General features: G+C 37.9%; 1 protein-coding gene across 6 annotated transcripts in view; it reads left to right on the forward strand.

The window, feature by feature from the left end:
• Window positions 1–25,454, forward strand: part of SOX5 (SRY (sex determining region Y)-box 5) — a 695,778-nt gene that overhangs the window by 659,218 nt on the left and 11,106 nt on the right. For 5 of the 6 annotated variants that reach the window (XM_012732907.1, XM_012732908.1, XM_004693208.2 and 2 more), the window contains 2 exons: window positions 6,679–6,824; window positions 25,060–25,168. In XM_012732907.1, the coding sequence (XP_012588361.1) occupies window positions 6,679–6,824; window positions 25,060–25,168 (255 nt within the window). The remainder of the gene's footprint in view (window positions 1–6,678; window positions 6,825–25,059; window positions 25,169–25,454) is intronic. The other variant, XM_004693212.2, reaches the window with a different exon arrangement.

The raw sequence follows: 25,454 nt of genomic DNA on the forward strand, positions 1-25,454 counted from the left end.
TTTTTTTTTTTTTTGAGTTTGCATGAAATTATATACAAAAGGATTACAATTCATTGATAACGTTGAAAACTGCAAGTTAGAAAGGAATTCTGGTGGAAATAATGGTCATGATTGTCGCTTGCAATTCTTCTTCTTTTTTTTTGAATAATAGTTTATTTTTACATCATTTTATGCCTTTTTCCATCTCAGTTGTAGTCCCCTTGGGCTTCCCATCACCAAATCACTTGTGTGCCATCACCATAGTCCAGTGCATTTCCCTCCCCCCACTGTTTTTTATCTCATCCCCCACTTCACCCTCATAAATGTCTCTGGTATATAGCTGTTCATTATTATTATTATTTTCTCGCCTGGTCTGTTATATTCCTGCTATGAGTGAAACCATCCAGTATTTTTCCTTTTCCTTCTGGCTTAAGAAATAGCCAGTCTTCTTAAAGACTTCCATGAGCCAAAGGAATGAAAGACTGCAAGAAAAAAAAATCCTACTGATGTAAAAGACAAAGTTAAACAAATGCAAAGCAGTGTGACAGCGCAAGAGCCCACAAGGTTCTGAAGGGACAGACTGACGGGAAATCCCAATGTTGCCAGCAGCTTCTCTGGAGTATGTGGGAGCAGTTCTTATAGAAGGGTTGACTTTGAAACAAGTTCCCAAACACACCACAGTGAAAAGGAAAAGTTGGGAGTTAGCATGGAGGTGGAGGAGGAAGTTCTGTCTTGGGAGCAGAATTTGTCCTGTGCCCTTAAACACAGTACTCTTGGGAGGAGGACAGGAAGTGGCACTGGAAAAGTGAACTGAGTTGACATCACAAATGGACTTTGGGGCTGCATAGAACTGTTCAGAATGTCTCCCACAGTGATGTTTTCTAGGGAATGTTAATTTGTCCCTGTGTACTCTGGAAAGGATGTGTACAGTTGTTACTGCTTAAAGAATCACAGTGCACAGTAATACAGCAGTACCTCAAAAATTTTAGAATTTGTGCCATGAAAAAAAAATCTTTAAAATTAATGTTTGCAGACTGATTTCAACATGAATTTTTCACAGGTTATTGTTTTGCTAACAGTTCCTTCAAGCACTAAGGCACAGGAAATGGGTTATTGAATGAGGTGTTGTGACATGACCCAAGTTCCCTAATTTTCTATTAAAACTATTTAAGGATGCTTTTTCTCTGGAAGCACTTATGAGGTGGATTTAGACAGTGTAAGCCTAAAGATAGGGAAACCAGTTAGGAGGGTAAGACTTTGAACTGACTAGATATGAGGCTCCTTTAAGGAAAGCAGAGACCAGGCGATGGAGAAGGACATAACTGATAGAGCCTCTGGTTGCCTTTTTATGATCTTCGATGACTCTCACAGGCCTGGTAGGCAGCTGGGAAGGGTCTGTAATGTAAAACAGATTGAGGCAGTAGAGCATGATGGGTCTGATAGATATACTGCATTTCAGAGATGTGGGACATTCAAGCTGTGAAGCTTAGTAGTACAGACATGACTGGAAATCAAGAAGGACTTGAAGCAGGAGATGGTCAACTTAGGACTTAGGATCACCCCTGGATTTGTAGCTTGCTTAGGGCCAGTTGAGCTGCACTGGTTTTGAAGGCTGCCACCGTCAATTACTATATGCTGAGGGGTTCAGAACAGAAATTCATCTTCTCACTATTTGGAAGCTGGAAATTCAAAGTCATGATGCCCATCAGGATTAGTTCCTCTGGAGGCTCTGAGGAAAAATCTGTTCCATGCTGTTGCCTCGCTCTGCACATGTAAACCCAGGTCTGCCTCCATATTTGCAACTGCCTTCTCCCTGAGTCTCTGTGTCTCAGAGCTCTCCAGTCTGTTGGAAGAACACCAGTCCTTGTGTTGAAGGTCCTCCTCACATCCAGTGTGATTTCATAGCAAAGTCCCTGACTGAACCACGTCCTCAAAGACTATTTCCAAACACAGTCACAGTTAGCTGGGGTTAGGACATGATTCAGCCTCTTACAAGTAGTTTCTTGTCTCTCCTATTCCTGTCAACAGTTTCTTTTCTTGTGGGACAGTTGCTTTTCTTTCTGTTTAGATAGTATTCCTTGCAAAATTGGACTTTTCAGTTGCCCCCCTCCCTTTTATTTGGGGGGGTACCTTTTTTCCCTGTCCCTATAAATGACTAAAAGGAGCCTTTTTAAATTTTGACAATTTTGTTGGTATTGGGTAGGAAGAAACACCCAGATGTAAAAAAAAAAAATCTAATTATGATCAATTTCACAAAGTTAGGGAACTCACAGATTTCTTACTTTAACAACTCCTAACCTGTCTTTCCCCAGCCCCATCTGAGGTGCAAAGTGGTAGCCATTTTGGCCTTTACCCTCAGCTTTCTAAGAGTTAGGCCCAACAAACTTCTCCTTACCACGTGTCTTCCATTCTGATCCTGTTTTTAGTTGCATTTGCTGTCAGAGTACATAATAAAGGCAGAATGAAATATATGAGATGATCATTTGGGGTCTTTTATTTTTTGACTCTGTTGAGGTGACTTTCACAAAATGTCTGTACCAACAAGAAATGACCCCCCTGGCAGATTTTGATGGCCAAAGCCTACAACATACTTGCTGAATGCAAGTGTCTCGGGAAAATGCACAGGATGAAAAAGAATGGAATTGTTTTTCGTGTCTCTGCAAGTATTAAGAGTTCCCTATTCTTTCACATTATTTATTTATTTTTAAGTGTATTTATGTATACATACAAGAACTGGGGTATAGGCCAGATGTGTGTGGGGTGGGGGGTGGTTTGAGTGGATTCATCAGAAACAGTGGGGAGCAGAACAGGCGAGTTGACTGAAATAAACTGCTGAGGGGAGCTGTGTGTGAGATGGACAGGTCCGCCGTGCCATGTGTGTCTGCTCCCTGGCCAGGGATTGAACTTGTGCTTCAGTGGCTGCTGATAGCTTCATAGTGTTGAGACTTAATCCCTGGCACCACCAAGAAGACCCCACATATGTTATTTCATGAAATGCTTCCATCAACCTTATACTCATTTTACAGTTGAGGCAAATGAGAGCCAGTAAGAATATGTTATGATGTGGCAATTACCGCATTTCCCAGGAAATAGAAACCCAGGTACATTTTAATTCGATGCTCAAATTCTACTTATTTCACTACTCTACTTTGTATACTGACAGTGAATAACTTTTAAAATAAACATGTGAAATGCTACATCACCATTTCATTTTCACATCATCTGTGGTTACCTCGGTGAGTGTTAATCCCCCTTGAACTAATAAGATCACTGAGACTTAGAGAAAAAAAAATACACACACACATTACATAGCAAGTAGTAGCACAGCTAGGATTTTAATTTAGACTTGTCCACCTCAAAGATGCATGCTTTTTCTGAGTGTGAAAGCCTTAGATAAAAATCTAAAGAGCCTGTGAAGAAAGGATCCAGGCAGGGATATGAAGATGGGGAACAGAAGACAGGGAACTAAGTGCCATGAAGAGAAACTAGGAGGTTCTGTTAAGAGGAATCAGCAGTGCTAGTATTCTACAAAGTATGGACAGTAGCCTTGGATTTAGCAACTGAAGGCACAAGGAAAGCAGAAGCCGGACCATAGTGTGGGTAGTTGCATGAAGAAAGACTGGAAGAGTATTGTAGGAATCATCCAGAAGCCTCATTCAAAGGCAAAGAGAGACAGAGTAGGTGGACAGAGAGGATAACCCATATGTTAAGAGAGAAACTTTGGGCCCTCCCTAGTGGTGCAGCGGGTTAAAGCACAGCACTAAGAAGCTAAAGCCACTTCCGCAAGAGTTCGATCCCCTGCCCCAGAAGTGACCACATGGCGTGGCAGACCTCTCCTGACCCGCCTACTGCTCCCCTCAGCAGTGTACTTCGTCGATCGGCCTGTTCTGCTTCCCACTCTGTCTCTGGTGAATCCTCTCAGCCCCCACACCTCTGGCCTTTACCCCAGTTCTGTATGCATAAATAAATCTTTAAAAAAAAAAAGGCGGGGGAGATGTTATGTCCTTGTTGAGGGGAGCCCTAAGTACTACACGTTCAGGTTCCAGAGATCAGGTAAATAGATAAGTGTGAAAGAGAATAATCAGTGGGGAAGTATAGAAATTTAGAACATAAATTTTGGGGATTGCTTTGAATGAAAGAAGGGGTGCCGCTTTCACTGAATCAGAAGGGGGAAGCAGGCCTATAGGAGATATAATAGAAGCTGGCAGGGACCCTGGGAGGAAGGTGAGTTTGAGCTAAGCTGGTCCTTCCAACGTCTTCAGGCTAACCATGAGCCAGAGAGTCAGTGAGGCTGGGGGTTCATAACTGTGACTAAAAACAAAATGTCAAGAACTAACAGTGCTTTTGTCGGTTCTCTGATATGTTAGTATATTTTCATGATTAACACAACAGATAAAATGTTAGAGCTTCATATGTATGTAAACATTTTAACTAAAAGTCGAGGTCCCTAAAAGTGCTGATGTTGATTTTTAAAGTGAACTCTGATCTCCACCTGCACAGGAGCTCACACTTCCTCACACTGGAAATTTCCGTGACTCCCCGTCAGTCTGTCAGTTACTCTCCCCATGATAATCTGCTCCCCTTTTGCATCTGTATTTATCTTCTAAATGACAGCATCGTCGCAGTGCCTCCAAAGTGTAAAGAATTCATACTTTGATTCAAGGCTACGTGCCAAACCATTGCAAATGTATTTTTGTTCGGGGGGAGCTCACTGGTCTCCAGAAATGCTGGATTCCAGGCCATAGATAGCCACAGGCTAGAGATGCCTACCACACTGTCTTCACATCTTGCTCAGTGAACATGCTCTGAGACAGGCACTGCCATATACAGGAGCTGTATTTCTTTCGGAATGTTAATCTTCAGGAAAAGAATAAATTCAAGAGTAATACATGAAGAAGGTTGTTTAGGAGAATGTAAGGATATAAACTGAAAAACAACAATCTTTTGTAATTAATAGTAAGCCTAAAGGTCTGACCTAGGTCTAACAACTTGTTTCTGACTCAGATGGTATTTACAGTGAGCAGGAATATTTTGTTCTCTGAGTTAGTCCCAGTGAATTTAGTTCAGAAAGGAAAAGTGTAGAGGCGCTCTGCAGGCTCTCTCTCTGTCGTCGGCATCGGAGCTGAGCTTCCTGCCTGGAGGAGCTCGAAGGACAGGGGCCAGCATGTGCATGGTGAGGGAGGCACTCCAGCACCCCCAGCACTGAAGCACTGCACTAACCTGACGTCAGCTTCTTCAGTAGAAATGTTCCAGCAGCAAGAAAGTATTCTGTGTTTTTTGGCAATCAACAGATCAGATACAAGTCTAGCAATACAACGAGGATGTGTAATCTGACATGATTAGACAAGGCTCTTTAGTACCAGAACATTCATAATTGAGACAAAGAAAGAGTATTAATAACACTTTCCTAACACGGCAGTTAGCCATTTTATATTTCCTTTCTTTAATCTTAGTGTTTTTCAACAAATCATGGGATTTAATAGCGTGTTTTGGCAGATTAGAGGATTTATGGTCCAGATGTTTTTTGTTCTAAAAATGGATTAGGGTGTAAAGTTTGCTGGAATCCATGGAACATGTTGAGGCAAGCCGGTCATTTTATGTGTGATTAGTGCCTGCCTTCTGTCTCACAGTCCCTCCATCTGTCACAATTCACCAATGGATCTGGTTAGATTTAGCCTCATGTCACAAACAAGTCCCTTTTCTGGGCAATTTCATATTATAGATTCAGTTTATGCCATTTTATGCCCTAGTTAAAAAGATAGTAAGAGTGAAAGATGAGATATTAGCTTTCTTCTCAATATTTACGAAACAATTGTTTCCCTTCGCTGTTGCACCCTGAAATCATGCAGGTTATCAGGGTTAACATGCATCAAGTAACTAAATGACCATTCTTAAAATCAAGTTGAAAATTAGTTTTGTTCTCTACACCTGACATTCTTTAAAAGAAATACTTTGGCAGTATGTCTGTGCTCTACATTCTGGATTGTGACCTTGCAGACACAAGGTGGACATTTGATGACCTTATGAAGGGCGTGAACTAAGTCTGGCTGAGCAATCAGTAGCCATGGTTTCTTATCAAACAGTTATAGGTGTTGGGCTACATTCTGCACTTGAAGTGTAGCTACTGAAGTTTGTATCCACAGCAAACCAGTGCCACCTGTGTTTTGTTTCACCATACAATGGATTGGGGGAAATGCTCTTCTTACAATCAGATAATAATGATTTATTCTTTCTGTGCGCAACAAGCCTAACTATGCTATTCACTAATTTGAAACTGATCTTTCTAATACTGTTATGAAAGAGTCAGTAGGTACAGTGATGATTATCAATACCTGTAGCCCTTGGTAACATTCAAATGATCCTCGTATGAAAAAAAAAAAATCCACAGAGGTTTTGTTTGGCACTGCAAAATATTCATGCACTTAAGAGTTTATAGAAAAATTATATTTTACACTTCGTCCCAAATAGGTAAAAACTGCCATATTTTACTAAAACATATTTCTATAAGGGATATTTGGCACCATTGTCATGTATTCAGTCATCAATTATTCATTCGTTCTTTCATTTTAGACAAATTCCACTTAGGAATTTATAGTATGCCAGATATTCGCTATAAATCAAAAAAAGTGATTTTTATGGAGAAAGGTTAACTTGTCTGCATTTGTACTAAACGTACTCTTTGTTCTGCCACATCTTCAGGTTATTTAAATGACCATGATGCTGTCACCAAGGCGATTCAAGAAGCCCGGCAGATGAAGGAGCAGCTTCGGCGGGAGCAGCAGGTGCTGGATGGGAAGGTGGCCGTTGTGAACAGTCTAGGCCTCAATAACTGCAGGACAGAAAAGGTGAGTTCATAAACTGTTTAAATTTGCGACTTGCTTTTTTCCTTCATTATCCCCTCACAGTCCTCAGAATAATGATTTTCCCTATTTCTTTTCTCTCTTTGCCCATCCTCAGCAAAACCAGTTCTCTTATCTCCAAACTTTATGTACAGTGAATATCCCTTCTTCTGCCATCAATTTGCGTTAATATGAAATAGTATTTGAAGTATCTGAGTCCAGTAGAAGTGTTGTTATACTGGGATGCTTAACTTGTCTTTGGGGATGAGCTGGATTTGAAGGTGTGGAATGATTTTAATCTGTGTAAGCTTGGATGTTACCTGTGCACCTCCCAAGTACCGGCCTGAGTAGGCAGTAAAACTGATGACTGCATCTGAGACATAGTAATTGCAAACTTTTGTCTAAACTAGATTGTATTTTACTTGTGAAAAGACTGCAATTTGTTATATAGTGCTAAGAGTGATGTGCTTCTTTTGGTAATATTTGAAATATGTTATTATATGAAATTATATGTTAAAATATGAAATTGTAAAGTGTTACTGAATAATCCCCTTTTCATAATCGTAGAACTAAATAGATACAGCTGATAGGAGAAGAAATGATCAGCTACTTAGCAATAACTTGAAAGTTAATTATCATAGGAAGCTTATGAGTCCAACAATATTGTCCAGAATGAGCAGATTGCGAATTTGGCTAGCTTTCTGGTTTCTCGGGTTTCATATGGAATTTTATGTGTAATCTCTAAGAAGTTAGTGATGTGCACAGAGAAGGTGAAATGTCACAACTGTACCTCTTCCCATAGCTTGAATATGGGTCCAAAAAAAATGGAGAAATCATTTCCATGCTGCTATGTCTCTGAAGGGGACAGCAGAGCATGGACCAGTGTCTGCCCCTTGTGCTCCCCCAGCAGAAAAGCCAGGCAGGTGCCGCGAGGGCATGCAATCCATTTTCCAGCTAACGCCAGAAGGGAGGAGGACAGGAAAAATGACAGCTCTAAGGAATGATAGCAAGCATAAAGGAATTTATATTCAAATATTTAAACATTCTTGAAAGGATGCTTGAACAGAAATTCCTTTTCTCTGCTCCCCATGTAGAAATGAGTTTAACACTCAGCCAGATGCTAATGCAAAGTGACTCAAGCTATTCCTCGCAAGCACAGCTAAATTGCCGTTATTTGTTAAGCGCATTGAATTCAGCTGTGGATACAGCAGTTGGTTGCATTCAGCAAGCATCTGTACCCTTTTTTTTTTTTTTTTTTTTTTTAATCCTCCAAAGCAGACACAACTCTACCTATCTCCCCCCTCTCCTCCCCTGTGCTGGCTGGGAATTGTCAAGTGACAACCGACCAAATCCTTTTGGACAGGAAGCCTTCATCGAGAGTTCTATATACTTGCAAAACAGGCCTTGTGGTTGGATCAGGGAGCCCATTAAAAGCACTTTGATGGTATGGAAATTCATCTTCATGAAACTCCTAGGCCCCTAAGCAGCATGCTGTTTAGCTGTGGTTACAGATCAGTCATTCACATCGGAGGGCAATAATTGTGCTGACGGCTTGTAAGGCAGTGGTAGTACATAAAATAATCCTGGGCCCTCCACCATGGCACTGTGAGTTAATCTCCTCTAATACACATCAGCTGTTGTTCTCACACATGACTTTATGCCGGCTCTGGTGACTCTGCTCAGCCTTTTGATTAAGTAACAGGAGTGGAACCATCTGCATTCACTTTAGTCCCCACTTGTCCATTGTTAGGGAACCTTGTTCTCACTTCCTGGTCCACCTCCCCAATCAACGGTATCTTATTTTTCTGATGAGCAACTTCCATTTAGTTGCAGGGCTCTGTTGGAAGCCACTACTTTCAATTTTCTTTTCTCTTTTGCAGAAATAAAATAATTAAAAAAAAAATGTGGTTTTGAAGCCATACCAGCTAAAGTCTGTTGGCCAGTTAGATGTCTCCATTCTAAAGGAGGTTATATCCCTTCACCATGCACTGTCAATGCAGTTGAATTACATTATCAACAACAGACTGGTCTTACGAGTTTTTAAATGAGAAATATGAAATGAAACAGTTTCATTATTGAAATAATGACAGACTCACTTGATATGTACATAAATCTTGACAGAAGGATATGGATTAGCTCAACTCTTAGATTGTCTTTGACACCTGAAAATTAAATCAAAATTATTGCAACTCTCTTTAAAGCAAGTGTTACTGTGATTACTTTTTCCTGTTACACTAGCTGTGCCTCATTTATACACACACACACACACATACACACACACAGCAAAACATTAATTTATTGTATTATTTTTGTAGGAGTATCAAAAATCCTCCACCACAGTGAATTAGACTCTCCCCTGCCCCTTTACTACCCTCAGTTCCAAGGGTCAGTTTTTGTTCCCTTGCACATAAATGCAGTCATGTTATTTTTCTCCTCTCTGACTAATTCATTAAGCATAATCCCCTCCAGTTCTATCCATTTTGCCAAAAATGTAAAGATTTCATCTTTATCGCTGCATAGTATTCCATTGTGGATACATAACTTCTTGTAATCCATTCATCTCTCCTTAGACATTTTAGTCATTTCCATAATTTGGCTATTGTAAACATCCTTGCATATGAATGTTTTTGTATTCTTAGGATAAATGCTAGGAGTGGAATTGTTGGATCACATGGTTAATCTATTTTTAATGTTCTGGGGTTCATCTATAATTTTTGCAAGCTGAATCGTGTATCAGTCCCACCAGCAGTATATGATGGCTCTTTCTTCCTGACCAATACTTGTGACTTTGTGTTGTAGGTCTTTCTCACATGTGTGAGGTGATAACTCATTGTGATTTTCATTTGTGTTTCCTTGATAATAAGTGATGAACAATTTTTTACGTGCATGTTGGACTTCTAGATATTTCTTTTGGAGATGTGTCTATTCAGATCTTCTGCACTTTGTTTTTATGTTGTTGAGTTTGAGTTTTCTATAAACCTTGGATATTAACCCCTTGTTGGATGTGTGATTATACTTTAATTGGAAGAAAGTACTTGTAGCTTGGGTCTTTTTTTATTTTTTATCATTTCTTTCACTTGCAAAACCTTTTAGTTTGATGTAGTTCTGCTTCTGTTTGCTTTTGTTTCTCTGACTGTTAGTCTAGTTCCCAAAGACACTGCTGAACCAGTATTGCAGTGCTTTGCTTATGTTTTCGCATATATGTTTTATGGTTTCAGGTATTACAGATTATTTAAGTTTCAGGTCTTTGATCCATTTTGATTTAATTTTTGTGTGAGATAGCCTGGTTTCATTCTCCATGTTACTATCTAGTTTTCCCAACATTTGTTGAATCTTTACTTTTCTCCATCATATACTGTTGCCTCCTTTGTCACATATTAACATCTGTGTATTTGATTTTGGGCTCTCAGTTTTATTCTACTGATCAGTGTGTGTATTTTTTTAAGATTTGTTTATTTATGCATACAGAACTGGGGTACCAGCCAGAGGTGCAGGGGTGGTGAGAGGTTTCACCAGAGACAGAGTGGGGAGCAGAACAGGCAGATCAATGAAGCACACTGTTGAGGGGAGCAGCGGGAGGTCTGCCACACCGTGTGGTCACCTCCTGGGGCAGGGATTGAACTCATGCGGAAGTGGCTTTAGCTTCTTAGTGCTGTGCTTTAACCCGATGCACCACCAGGGAGGGCCCAGTGTGTGTATTTTTATACCAATATACCATGCTATCATTTTTCAGTATTACTGAACAATTACCTCTATATGACACATAGGAATGAGATGATAGCAAATTTATATCTTTTAATTAGTAATAATTCAACACTGTACCTTAGGTATTAGGGATGGTACTGTATACTACATGCACTGCATTGAACAATATGGCTTCTGCCTCTGTAGAATTTGCAGTTTATATCATTAATATTTTGACTGTTAATCATAGCATATTTATGTGTGGTCCACTTATAGGAATTTAATAAGACCCCACTTAGCATAAAGATCATTTTTGTGATTTTACATACAGATTGTTTTCCATCAGAATTTTACTGATTTACTACTCATTTACAAGAACATGTAATTGGAACATAACTGTCACACTCAACATGTGCAGTAGCTTCTGTGGCCTCCACAGTGCAGTGAACCCCATAGCCCCTCTATAGCCTGCTCTCTCCCTTCCAGCTGGCAGCCGCCATAGTCTTTATAATCCATAGAAATCATTTCTATACCAGAGTTCCAACAAAAGCAGTATCACTATTTACATTGGGTTGCCATTTTCACATTATCTACCTTTTATTAGTTTTATAATCAGTCAACTTCATCCATGGTCAAAACATGGGTAGATGAATAATTGATTCAAATTTTTACTTCAGAGTTCTTAATGGAGTGTGATGAAGTTTTTAACGGAGAATGTGTGATGAAGTTCCTTTTTTATGTTGTACCATCATGATCTAATATAATTTCAGTCACAAAAGGACTTTTTTTTTTTGCTCTAAAGTGTTTTTTTTCTCTAAACCTAGAAAGTATAGAAATGTAAGGAGAGAGAGAGATAAAGGAGAAAGAATGACAGAAAGGAGCTGGGAGAAAGGAAAAGGTGAAAAAAGAAATCCAGTCTGGTGCTTTTCATCACTCTAAAAGGTGGTAGTATGACCTGTGATTCTGATAATTGGAATCCTGTTGTGGAGATCCATTTTCCTGAGTAGGCAAACCTTATACACATTAACTTGTCTTTATATATCAAATGACCAAAATGGTTGTCCCATCTAGATAGTTCTAATCCTGAAAGCTGTAATTGGACAGTGAAAACAATTAAAGGTGTGAAGATGGGAACAAATGTTTTCCAGTAATATGTACCAAAACACATAATGAAAGTCATTTTTCTGAAACACATTTTAATTGAAGACTTTTAGAAGATTTTTCATTTCTTTACTTTTCTTGGAAATGTTTCAATATACCCAAGAACTGTGTATGTCAGGTTTCTTGGAAACTCTGGGACACAGTGTTATTTATAATTGTCATCTCTAGTTAATTATAGATTATATGTTCATAATGTTATCTTTTATCACACAGCTTTATTACAGTTTGTTATGTATGAATATGTCTCAGGTAGGAAGAATCAGAAAAAAAAAAAAAAGACCCTCTTAGATTTAATTTTGATGGGGGTGAGGGGGACACCCACTTTGCTTATCTCCAAAGGCATAATTTGTTTATTTTCCTTTCACCCTGTTTTTTATTGAGGTAACATTGTACTGTTTCTCACCTCAGGGATTATATGTATCACACCATTCCCACCACCAAATGTCCAGTCACTGTCTACTACCAAGTATTTGGCCCCTTCAACCTATACCTTTTCTTCTAATCAGCATTGTATAGTCAGTCAATTTGTTTTTGTTGTGTTTAATTGTTTGCATTTTCTTTATATTCCACAAATGAGTGAAATTTTATGGTATTTTTCTTTTTCTTCTGACTCATCTCACTATAATCCCATCAAAGTTCATGCAGGTTATTGTAAATGCAATATTTCATCTGTTTCATGATTGGGTAGTATTTTGTGTGTGTGTGTGTGTGTGTGTATCTATATATATAAACACACGCATAAATATATACACACACACCACATCGTTATCCACCTGTCAATTCTTGGGCACTTGAGTTGTTGCCATATCCTGGCTATATTAATAGAGCTGTAATGAATATAGGAGCACATGTGTGTTAGATATGTGTTCATCTGTTTTGGGTAAATAACTACTATATCTGATCATAGTTCTACTTTTTTTTTTTTTAATTTAAGGAACTTTACAAGTTATATTGGTACCAACCGTACATAAGGGATTCTTATTCTCACATCCTCACCAGCTTTTTTTTCTTTGTGACTTTTGGATAATCATTCTGATATGAGGTGAAATCTCATTGTGGTCTGATTTACATTTTCCTAATAAGTAGCAAAGATTATCTTTATCTGTCCATTGGTTGACCATAGGTATGTTTTCACTGTGAAATAGCCAGTTAGATCCTCTGTGAACTTTTTAGTTGGGTTGATTTTTTGTTGTTGTTGAGTTCTATGACTTATTACATGACTTGTTTATTGATTGTGGCTATGCATTTCTTACCTGATAAATGTTTTACAAATGTCTCCTCCCATTTATAAAGATATCTTTTTGCTTTGATTCAAAGTTATTTTGGTATATGAATAATTTCCAGATAGATATTGTCCTGTTTCTTTATATTTTCTCTTATATTTCTCGCTGTGAAGATGAATCCACAAAGACATTACAAAGACTGATATCAAAGAGCTTATTTTTTTTCTATGTCGTTTATTATTACTGGTTTTATATTCAAAATCTTAAATTTGACTTAGTATATAGTGTAAGATAACGGTCTAGTTTCAATCTTTTGTATATGGTTGTCCAGTTTTCCCAGCACCATTCATTAAAGAATTTTTCCTTGGTCACTTGTGTGTTCTTGGCTCTTTTTTCCTAAACTAGTTACCGATTTGTGTGTGGTATTATTCCTGGACTCTCAACTTTAATTCAATTCCATTGATCTATTTGCCTGTTTTTAGTCCATTGTCATGCTGTTTTGGTAACTGTAGCTTTGTAGTATAGTTTCAAGTCAGGAAGCATGGTGCCTCCATTTTTATTATTTTTTACTCGGGATTGTTTTGGCGATTTGAGGTATTTTGTGCTTTTATACAAATTAAGGTATTCTGTTCTAAACCTGTGAAAAATGCTATTGGGCCTTAGTAGAGATTAAATTGAATCTTTATGTTGCTTTTTTCACTTTTCTGAAAGTACCTAAGAAAAATGAGTATTGTATCTTCTCTGAATGTTTGATGTAATTCAACAGTGAAGTTATTTGGTCTTGGACATTTGTTTTTTGGGATGTTTTTGATTACCATTTCAATATGGATTCTTTCTGACTCAGTTTTGGTACATTATATCATAATAGGAATTTACCCATTTCCCCTTGATTGTTCAGTTTGTTTACATCCAAGTGTTTATGGTTATATCTCATGGTCCTTTGCATGTATGTGGTATCCATCATAATGTGGCATCTTTCATTTCTGATTAAACTTGAGTCTTTTTTCCCCTTCTTTAAGACTGATATGCCAAGGTTTTGTCTGACCTTTTGTTTGAAAGTATCTGATGCCCATTTCTAATAAAAATGTAAGAACCTTTTCTTTCTGATCCCACCAGCCAGTGCTAGTGAAATAGAGACCCAATTCCCTAAACTGCAATGACTAGACCAGACGTTTCTATTAATCTCCCTCACCGTTAATGTAGCAATTCAAGGAAGATAATGCCTATGTTGTATTTATTGTCTGTTAGAATTGAATTTCATTAAAGTGTATCTGGAAATCTCAATACAGATAGTCCCTAATTTATGATGATTTGGTTTTGATTTTCTGACTTTATGGTGTGAAAGTAATATGCATTTGGTAGAAACCATACTTGAAACTTGCAATTTCAGTCTTTTCCTGGACTAGCAATTTCTGATAACAGTACTCTTGTGATGATCATCAGACACAGTGAGCCACAGTGAGTAGTCACATATGCAGTTGTGAGGATAAAGAACCAGTACCCATAATGTCTTCTACAAGCTACTCTTGAGCCTCTTCAGAAGACAGAAATTGATGACTCTGTTGCCCTAGAATCACTGTCAACTAGCAATTAATTTTAATTCAGTGTTTCAAACAGTCTTCATGCCCCATGTGCTTACAGCTGTGTACATTAGTGGTGAGAACCCAGTACAGCTATTCTATTTTTCATTTTGGGTATAGTGTTCAATAACTAACCTGAGCTATTCACTACTTGTAAAATAGGCTTTATGTTAGATGAAAGCACCTGACTATAGACTAATGAATTATATTACTCTACCTTTATGGCTAAGTTACGCTGTTTAGTAGGTTGTGTACAATGCATTTTTTTTTAAAGATTTATTTATTCATATGGAACTGGGGTACAGGCGAGAGATGCGGTGGGTGAGAGTATTCACCAGAGACAGAGTGGGGTGCAGAACAGGCAGATCGACGAAGTACACTGCTGAGGGGAGCAGTGGGTGGGTCAGGAGAGGTCTGCCACGCCATGTCCATCTCCTCCGGGCAGGCGGGGATCGAACTCATGCGGAAGCGGCTTTAGCTTCTCGGTGCTGTGCTTTAACCCACTGTGCCACCAGGGAGGGCCCTACAATGCATTTTTAATGTAACAATATTTTTAACTTTCAGTGGGCTTATCAGGATGTAACCCAATCACAAGTCAAAAGTCTATACAGTAGCTTTCACAAGTAATGATTTATTATTATTATTAAAGATTTATTTGTACATACAAAACTGGGGTACAGGCCAGAGGCTCAGGGGTGGTGAGAGGCTTCACCAGAGACAGAGTGGGGAGCAGAACAGGCAGATAGACGAAGTACACTGCTGAGGGGAGCAGCGGGCGGGTCAGGAGAGGTCTGCCACACCATGTGGTCACCTCCGGGGCAGGCGGGAATCAAACTCATGTGGAAGTGGCTTTAGCTTCTCAGTGCTGTGCTTTAACCCGCTGCACCACCAGGGAGGGCCGTAATGAATTATTATTAACGCACAGTGAGATTCAGGTATCTGTGGGCTGGTGTCACTTCATTGGCTCAGTGATGTCAGTATTGAAATCTGTGATTCTCTGGATTTGTTTCTCTTGGGGCCACCAAATGTTGCTGCAACTGTCCCACAAAGGAAGGCAGACTCAATAGGAAGTAGTTTTCTAAGTTCAGACTTCATGCACAGAGATTTGTTTTACTGCACCTCTCAGGAAGTTTCTATAAACATCTCGTTTTGTATAGAACTGGGTCATCTGTGCAGCTGTAAACAATTACTGGCCAAAGGAAGAGATATTGCTTTAAATTGGTCATGAATTGTTTTCTGGAACTGAATAAGAGACCTTATCTTAACATCCTTGACATAAATGGCTATCTCTTAAGATCAAAGAGTATATGGACAGGGAAGAAAAGGAGGAAAAGAGTGGTGGTTGTCTAGGAGAATTAAATTGCTTACACAATGTATGTAAGATGTATGTGCACAAGAAAACATTGCATAGTTATAAATTAAATCAGTGACTATATTCTCACACACATGCTATCTACATGATAAGGTTATGTTTTATATTGGTTTTCATCTATAAGAGATGTCACTTACAAAATAAACCTGCAAATATATTAATGTACATGTAAAAGTAGAGAATTTATTCACCAAACATTATTTGACTACTGAGTACCTGTAATTAAATACACATGCTGTGAGCTCATCTATAGCTGCAAAAAAGAATGGCTAGGAAAATGTCTTAATTTTCTGTCTGATGTTCAGAGAAAAGTCTTTGCAGATTTCCATAGACTAAGAAGTAAATTAGGTAAATAACATGTATGTTTAAGTGATAGTTACTAATGACACGTGTTTCTCTTTTTGGTTGTCAGACATATTCATAAGAAGCCTTAGCACAGACTATAAAAACTGATTTGTAAATACAGGTTAAATTTATTACCCTCACACTTGGAAAATCATGCATTAGAGCTTCTCCTTTTCTGCCGTTGTCAACCCTTTCCTTTCCCTTTAGCAGAGTGCCAAACATGAAATGACAGTGACCAATGTTGACTTAATGTGGATGTTTAATAATGAAAAAAAGTATGTCAGTCCCAGCATTAGTTACAAATGGCAGTAAGTGTATGGGATGGCAGCCCTGTAATAATTTTACATCCATCATTCTTTCCTGATGCTTCGCTAGCCATCTGATGGATGGGGCTGGCAGTGTTAACTCTTCAGAAACTGACACTGTGTATCTAGTTCGGCATTATCTAACACATGCGCCTTTCCTTAGATAAGAAGCAGGGATGTGAGGAGTTGTGGATTATTGGCTTTGCTTTGAAAAAGTAGATCTGAAGGCACCCAAGCTTCTGCATTCAGTGGAAGATGCTACAATTAATGAATGATTTATGGATGGCTTGTGTAGTTGTTGCCTTCAGCTACAAGAAGTTCAATTAGGACTAGATTTTTCAGTGGCTAGAGAATTTTTATGAAAGAGGAAGGCATGTTGGATAAACGAAGAAGTGAGATCTTTGCAACAGTGTGGTCAAGCAGATTTTACTAGTGTGTGTGTTGTTGTTTTTTTTTAATCCCCCAAATTTAAAATCCTTTGGTCAGAAATTACCTGGGGACAAATTAAGTTAGTCCAAAGAATTAATATTTTCTCTTTATAAAGGTTAGCATGTGTAGTTTTTACATATAATGACTTGATAACTTTGAAAGATACATAAAATCTGAAGTTAACTATTTGCCTTTTTATTTTTGGAGTCTCTATTCTAAGATTTTATATAAAATGGGTGGGGAGCTGCTTTCTAGGCAACTGATTATTAGAAAATCTAGACCAGCTTTTTATGTGCAAGTTGGCATTTGATCCTTGGGTTTTCTTTTCTTTTGTTTTTTATCCATAAAACCTTCTGAATTCTGAGTGTCTTAGCTGAACACTTCTTATGGGACAGGAGGGGCCAGGAAAACCCCTTAGTGAATATTATCAGCACAGAGCAGCCAGTTTTCAAAGACCATGACAAAAAGGCAAATAGGTATTATGTCATCACCCATCCATCACTCGATATGTCAGCCTTTCAATAATTCCTATCGACATTCTCGACAGGCTGGTGCATGTTGAAGGGGCTGTTTGTTTCTAGAAATTGAGTATAGGCTGTCTATAGCCCTTTGTTCCAGATGGCTTTTTTTTTTTTCCTCGTTTTGCGTGTCTTTTCATTTCTTTCTTTTTCTTTCTTTTCTTTTTGGGGTATTTAATTGAAATACATGCCGAGTTTGCAGCCTGCAAAGATCAGAGCTGTTTTCGTCCAGCAGTGGTAACTATGCATTAAACATTTTGATTTGTTTGAGCTTGAAGTTTAGTCCTTTTTTGCCATTTGCTTCATGGAGTTTGTGTATATTTACAGCCTCTGCATTTAATGGCCACATGCCTTATTTTCACAGATGGCCAGTGGAAGACTTTCTTTCTCTTAGTATAGCCCGCTTTCAGCTTTGCTACATTTGTCACCGTGCCACTACTTGCAGCTAGCAAGTGCCCACGCTTGGTGGGGAGCAATTATGGTGTGAGTTTTTAAGGAGCTTTTTAAAGGTTTTTTTTTTTTTTTCAGTAAACTTTTTATGGTTTAATTTTCAAGCCTAGAAAAGCTGTGCATGTTTTCAAACAGAGAGTCTTGTGTTCTTTACATCATTCTGGTAGAGGGGTTAGTGCAGGACGGTCCAATAAAATGAGACACGCAGGGCATGCCAAATTGGGCTCACAGATAGATACCCACAGGCCTCTCTGGTGATTGAAATTGTCTGTTCACTCAAGAATATGCTCACAGTAGTGTTCCTGAAAAAAGCAAGTTTGAAAACACTATGCAGAGAGTGATCAAGGTACTTTAAAGGTATAGTACAATAGTGAATTGCTGAAAGTTAGAATATATAACAAAGGTCTACAGTAATTATGCCAAGATGATGGGGGGGTAAATTTACATTTCAGTCCCCACGTTTCTAATTTATCTAAATCTTTAAAAACAAAGTAAGATTACTTTGGTTGTCGTTGAGAAATGTTACTTCTAAATTTCTGGTTGGTTAAGAATGGTCTTTTGTTCCTTCTGTCCTCATCCTCACAGCCAGGCAGCTCTCTTCAAGACAGTTGAGCAGGATGGCACTGGAATAATTATGGACATTTGTATTTAATTACTTTATTGATAGTGAGGTAATGTATGCTCCGCAATACAGTTTAAAAGTTAAGTTCTAATTTCCAAATATTTTCCTGTTCCCCAGGGTGTCACTGAAACTTTCCAATCACGCCTTTGCTCCCCTTTTACAAACGAGAATGACGTGCTTATGAGGCATAGGAGTAGCTCAACTGGTCAGTCTTTTAGACCAACGTTTTCTGGCATGAGGGCCAGTCTAGAGGACCAGGCATAGAAGTTGCAAATGTAGCCAGCGCTTGTCCACCTCTGTGCCCAGCCCTCTCCGGCCCATGCCGTGGTGCGTATTTTGAGGCTGCATTCATAAGAATACTGACAGTGTTACAGCTTTTATTTCAGGAAAAGGAAAAATTAAAGAGAAAATCCAATATGTAGCTCAATAACCAAGTTGCCCACTGTTATAGAACAGTTCTCGTCAGAGGGCATTCCAGTTTTCTGTTTATGTGTGTGGCCCTCCCACCTACAGACATCCTGTGTAGCTTGTGAATTCTGTTTTTTTTTTTTTTTCTTGGTCTCCTGGATTTTTCTCCCATTAACCCCTCTGACTTGATTCTGTGTGCACCGAATCTGCATCTGTCTCAGTGGGGGAGGAAAAAATTGATTTTTTTAGACTTCAGTTTATGCTGACTACATAGGTAGTCATCTGAAACTCCAGGTCTTAGTTTTCTCTCCTTCACATGAGCATGCATAAGCCCCTCTTTGATTGGTAAGCAGGCACCCGTGTTTCACTGTCAGCAGTGACTGAGTGAACTTTCCGGGTGAAGGATTCGTTTCCTACCAACTTCTTGGAGCGACCGTTCCGTGCATTATACCCCTCAGCTTGGCAGCTTCTCACTACTGGCAGGGTTTTTTGTTTTAAGAACTGAATTAGTAATGTTGAATTTGGGCATATAACTATCTTTTACAAACTGTCTAAATCTGTAAATAATTATTTTGGGACAGTCTCCGCACAAAAAATATATCTCAACAACCAGATTTTTTTCATAATTTGGAATATCCTTGAATTTAAGAAAATGACTATGGAATTCTCAGTTTTAAATAGTGTTCCTTTAAGTTTTGAAACTTAATTTCTTCAAAGGCTGTTAACTGATTATAATTTATGGATAGAAATACAGGTTTGAAAGAAAATGAAAATGGCCTTTAATCCACCCTGTCATCTGACATGAATTACCTCTTCAGTCTCTAAATATGGCTAATAACTTGAAATCCTCCAGGGAGGTGAACTTTTTGTTATGCTGAGGTAGTTGTTTCTGTGTATAGACAGCTATGACTCTTCTGAGATGCCTTTTACCCAATAACTTCCAGTATTGGTCAGTGTTCTATTGCTTACCTGTATACAGTCAAATTTTTCTGCTTCACAAATTACAGACCTTGATTCTTCTTAAACTTGCAGATTCATAAGATACTTAAACACAACTATTGTCAGACTCATCTGTCCACCTCCTTCAATGCTCATTTCCAGGGTTGTTTGAAATTTCTCCATCATGATAAGGATATTAATAGGAACATAATCCAGGACTGAGTGAGTTCAAAACCATATGGTCACTGCAATTCCTATAGGAAAATATGTGTGTGTGTGTGTGTGTGTGTGTGTAGTCATTATAACAGTTTCCTTAATGAATCCCTATTAGCTGCTCCCCATCATGACATCCTCTAAGTTCCCTTAGCTAATCTTTACAGGAGTTGTACAACATGTATTAAATACCTAAGCTGCTCACCACAAATTTCTCTATTCATTTATGAAAAATTAGTTATTTGTCATCAACTTTCTAATATCCTCTTAATTTAAGTCAAATTAACACTAATAAATACAGAATCACTTTTTGTTCTACAAGTCATTTTACTATCCTGGAAAGTTATATTGACCTAGACTTAGCAGTCTTGAATTCATAGAAACTGTGTTTCCTTCCTTCTATCTTCAACTCCATAATACTTCCTAAAAAAAAAAATTATCTGCCAATACTGCATCAGAATGCCTGATGAAAACAACTTTGTAAGAAATTTAGCAGGAATTATACTCCAATAAGCATTTCATATATCTGGCTGCCAAATTTCATAAAAAGAAATTAGATTGTGGAACAAAATTATGCTTCAGTTTGTTATATAGGGGAACTCTTAAGTTTACAAAGAGGGGAGAATGAGGATTAAATATGGCTGATTTTTAGATAAGCAGCCCAGAGGTATGGCTGCATATTTCCAACCCCGCAGTTTGTGTTTGTCTGTCATTCTCTAATGGAAGGCTAGCAGAATTCCAAGTACTTAGAATGTCCTATGGAAAATTCACTTTTGACCACAAAAGATTTCAATTTGTATTTTAATTGGTAGGATGTATAGATGCATGTATACTTTTTTTTCTTTAAGATTTATTTATTCATACAGAACTGGGGTGCAGGCCAGAGATGCAGAGGATGAGATGATTCACCAGGGACAGAGTGGGGAGCAGAACAGGCAGATCTATGAAGTACACTGCAGAGGGGAGCAGCGGGCGGGTCAGGAGAGGTCTGCCATGTCATATGGATCTCCTCCGGGGCAGGTGGGGATCAAACTCCTGAGGAAGTGGCTTATGCTTCTTAGTGCAGTGCTTTCACCCGCTGCACCACCAGGGAGGGCCCGATGCATGTATACTTTTATGTAATTAACAACTCTTTCCACTTATGCTCTTAGTTTTTGTGGGCATGTGGTTATTGTTGAGAAAACGGCAACCTCAGAATGGGTGAAGCCATGAGGTTGAGGAGATGGACGCATGGCTTTTCCTTTTGATTTTATTGAAGTTGGTGGAAAAATAAAACAACTCCAACTGACAAAAGATTATAATATCATAATGGGCTTATCATTATTGGTGGCCTTTGAGGTTCACATAATTGAAGGGTTAAAAACCTCTTTTGTTTCTTTCTTCTTCCCATGTCATTAGGACAGAAAGAACCATAAAAAAGTACAGCCAGAAGGGCTTTAACTGTTACTGAGTCAACATTTGACAGTCACACTCAATTCTGTCATTTCATGCATGTGCTTTTTATGAGTTTTATAGCTTTGTGAGCTTTATTTCAGGGATGTCCATTAGGATAGCTGATCCACAGCCTGCCTGTCTATGTGTGTGTATGTGTCTGGTGGAGAACAAAGTGCATCACTTACACAAATCCCAATTTCAAGGAGCAATGGAGGAACCATCCACTCATGCACTGTTTAATTTAGGTTTGTGTAACTAAGAAAATATCTATCTACTCTACAGTACAGCTCTTGTGCTTCTTTGTTTTGACTGCCCTATGATACATCAACAAAGGATGTTCCTTTGAACTTTTACGAATGTGATGAATTTTAAATTCTTTCCTGAGTAACTTGAAGTAATGGAGCAATAAATGGAGAAAAAGGATAAAATACATTGTCATAGTCGAACAAGTAGAAAGAAAAAAAATCTCAACAATTTTTAAAGTTGCTACCAAAATTCTTATTTTTAAATGCATCGGTGGGGGAGAGGGGCATTCTTCAATAGTTAGAATGAACAATTTCTATATTTTTGATTTAGAAAATGTGTTTCAGCTGTTCATCATTGAGAATCAGTGTGTTTACATTAAGTCACCACTAAAAGTCCAAATCTACCTTTCATCGTCCCCCTTTTCCTACTTATCAACCTTTCTCCCCTTCCCCTTTGGTAAGTGGGAATTGATCCTACAGGCCAAAAGTTGCTTTATTTTTTTTTTTTTTGGCTCATTGTCATAATTCCCTCTCTGTGTCCATCCATGTTTTTGCATATGGCAGCATTTACAATGTTGTTGGTAAACAAAATACAGGTCTGGACTAACTAGTCCTACTTAACTGCCTGCCTCTTTAGATAGTTCCTAACTTAACCCTCCTTGTTGATTCCCACTGGTTTTGTATGCAAAAAGTTATTGCAAATAAATGCGAAAATTGTTTTCTACTATACAAGTCACTTGATAGCCACAGGGTCCATGGTCAATGTACTAGTAAGGCCTCCAAATATATTTTAGCATTACTCAGTTGACTCCAAGGAAATATAAGGCCTTTATTTGCCTCTGCAGATGAGATCTAATTCAGTTAGACCTTTGTATTCAAGTCAGTCTACCATCAGATTTTTTTTTAATTAAAACAGACTTGACCTACTCTTTCACCTTCATTTTAGTAAATTTCTGAAGTTATATAAGGTTTAATTAGTAAGCTAAAGGACTCAGCTTTCCAAAAGATGTCTTAAATGTTAATTCTATTACTTTTGATAGTTTTTTACTTGAGAGCAATACAGGTCAATTTGTTTGGTCCCTACTTAGAAATGTCTTAAGACTATATCATCTTGTCTACTTGTAGTAGTTACTCATTTTGTGCTCTCAGCACATCAGAAATTTATCAAGTAGTTCCACAAATGTGTGTGTGTTTTGCATTATTTCTGATAGAAAAAAGGTAGTGTAAAAGAAAACTAATGACTTGGCGTTTTAATATAGAGGACCATAAAGTATGTTAAATACCACCTAGATCTTTGCTACAAAACGGATCTAAAATTGAGGGTGTGGGCTACTCTTTTTAAATAATCAGGACTAGTTGTCACTAAGATTATAAATTGTATTCATACTGTCACCTAAACCCATCAAAAGTTTCCTTAAAACTCAATTTGTTAGCTCTTTTCCATTTTTCAACACCTTCCCGCTGGGTCACTACTGCCCTTGTTTTGTTTCAGCTGTCTGTTTACAAGGCATTAATTCTAAAAATTTGCCTTTTCAGTAATATTTGCACATATAAAGAGGATTTTGGGAAGTATTTAACAAATGAAAGTGCATAGGTGCATTCTTTTAGAGAGAACAGCTGGGCTGGGTGGGATACAAAAAGAAGTCTTCACAGTGAACTAGCATCTGTCCTTTGTAATTTTTGGCTCATTCCTTCTCCTCTTACATGCTTGAATAGATTAAACTTAAACTTGTAACAACTGGTCTTATATTCAGTCATGCAGTAGTGGTTTAGTTACATTTTCTAGACTCCTGTCAACATACAGATCTTTACCTACCTCTATAATTAAAACCTCAATTTATATATGTGCGTGTGTGTGTGTATACATATATATACATGAGATACACACACACACACACACACTCTCTCTACAGAAACCATTTTCATATGGATAATATGGCAGTTTTTTGTCATATGAGTTACTATATATTAACCTTATAACTACTATAGATTTATTATATCACCACATTTCCCAATATATTGTCACTGAAATGTGACCGTGTTACCATTTTGATTTACATGCTGTTGCAAGATGTTTTCATTAAAGTCATGTTCACCAATTCTTCGTTTTTCCTTTTCACATGTCTGAGAGTTAGCTTTAATGACTGTGCACAGGTTCATAAAAACAGCAGCTTACTGTGTTGAATTTCACCATCTCCTACTGCCACCTTCTTGAAAGTATTGTAGGTTCTACTTTAGGGTTTCTAATTGTACTTTGGAGGTTACTTATTTGTAAAAAATGTGACTTTTTCGCTCCTCATTTGCTAGTTTTAGCCTCTGGGTAAGTGGCACACAGTCCATAGAACTTATTTCAGAAATTTAGAACTCACTTAACATTTCATCCTTTTTTTGTTTAACTACAGTAGCCTTCATTTTGCTTTTTCCTCTTGAAAGATTGGACTTAAGAATGGAGTGCACGCTAGAAAATAGGGAGCATTATTGCCTTGTACAGTGTTAAACTAAAATCTGAGAGGCAATCCATGCCTGTATGTGTCCCAAAGAAAGGACTGTGACGCCTTCACCAACCCTAGGCATTCAGAACAAGTTGATGGAATTCAGCTCATTTAATGTAACTGTCTTCTATTTTAACAGCTACATTCACTATAAAGTCTGTTAAGCTGGTGTCCTTGGTACTCCTGAGCTTAGATGCATAGACACAACAAGCTCTTGAGCAAAAGAAATCCAGAACATATAAAGCAACTGAAAACAATTTCATGCATAATCCAAACTAGGTCAAGTTCTACATTTTAAATATAACTGATTTTGATGCTGGCATAGTAAATTCCTCTAGAACTAATATTCATATAAACTATGTTGTATCTAGTTTCCTACAATACTTTATACTTAACAACAGAGAAAAGGAGTTTCAAGGCCACTAAATTAAGAGAATGTAAGTATTACATTGGACATAGTAGTAAAGTATGTACTATGTTAAAAATCTCAATACCCTGTTGGTGCTTGGTAGGAATTTTAGTTAAGTCTTTACATGCAATATACTTAAAGTTTTTTGTTGTTGTTGTTACTATTTTCTTGTATCAATAATTGTCCTAAAATTAGTGATGAAGTCCAATAGATGCTTTCCTTAAAGCTGCTTTGGAAACCACATTGGCCTCAGAGGGATGATGGAGAATGCTAGAAAAGGTTGTAAACCTTTTATTGTATATGTTTTCTTAATCACTGAAATACTTAGCTTGGAAATAATATGTCCCAAATAGTTTTGATTAAGCACTGTATTTTCCAGTTTGAGCACTCATTAGAAATTTCTTATTTTAAGGAAAAAACAACACTGGAGAGTCTGACTCAACAACTGGCAGTTAAACAGAATGAAGAAGGAAAATTTAGCCACGCCATGATGGACTTTAACATGAGTGGAGATTCTGACGGTTTGTGCAAATTTTCATTTCTCTCTCAGTAGTGTGCAGACGTATTTATTTAATGCCAATTAAAAGTACTAAAAATACCCCCTCATGCCTGAGCACACATAAGTTCTCACAGTGTCACCTCCTGAGTCCCTAGCATAGTCTCCTGGGAGGTGCATATTACCAAGAAGACATGCCACACCTTGCTCCTGAGTCCAAGGCAAATGTCTGGGTCACCCTCTCACCTTCCTAAATCTTATCCCCAAAGTAACTTTCCTGAAATGTGTATTTATCTCATGTCTTTTTTTGT

This window comes from Condylura cristata, unplaced genomic scaffold (assembly GCF_000260355.1).
Source record: "Condylura cristata isolate star-nosed mole 26May11 unplaced genomic scaffold, ConCri1.0 scaffold00036, whole genome shotgun sequence".
Taxonomy (NCBI): domain Eukaryota; kingdom Metazoa; phylum Chordata; class Mammalia; order Eulipotyphla; family Talpidae; genus Condylura; species Condylura cristata.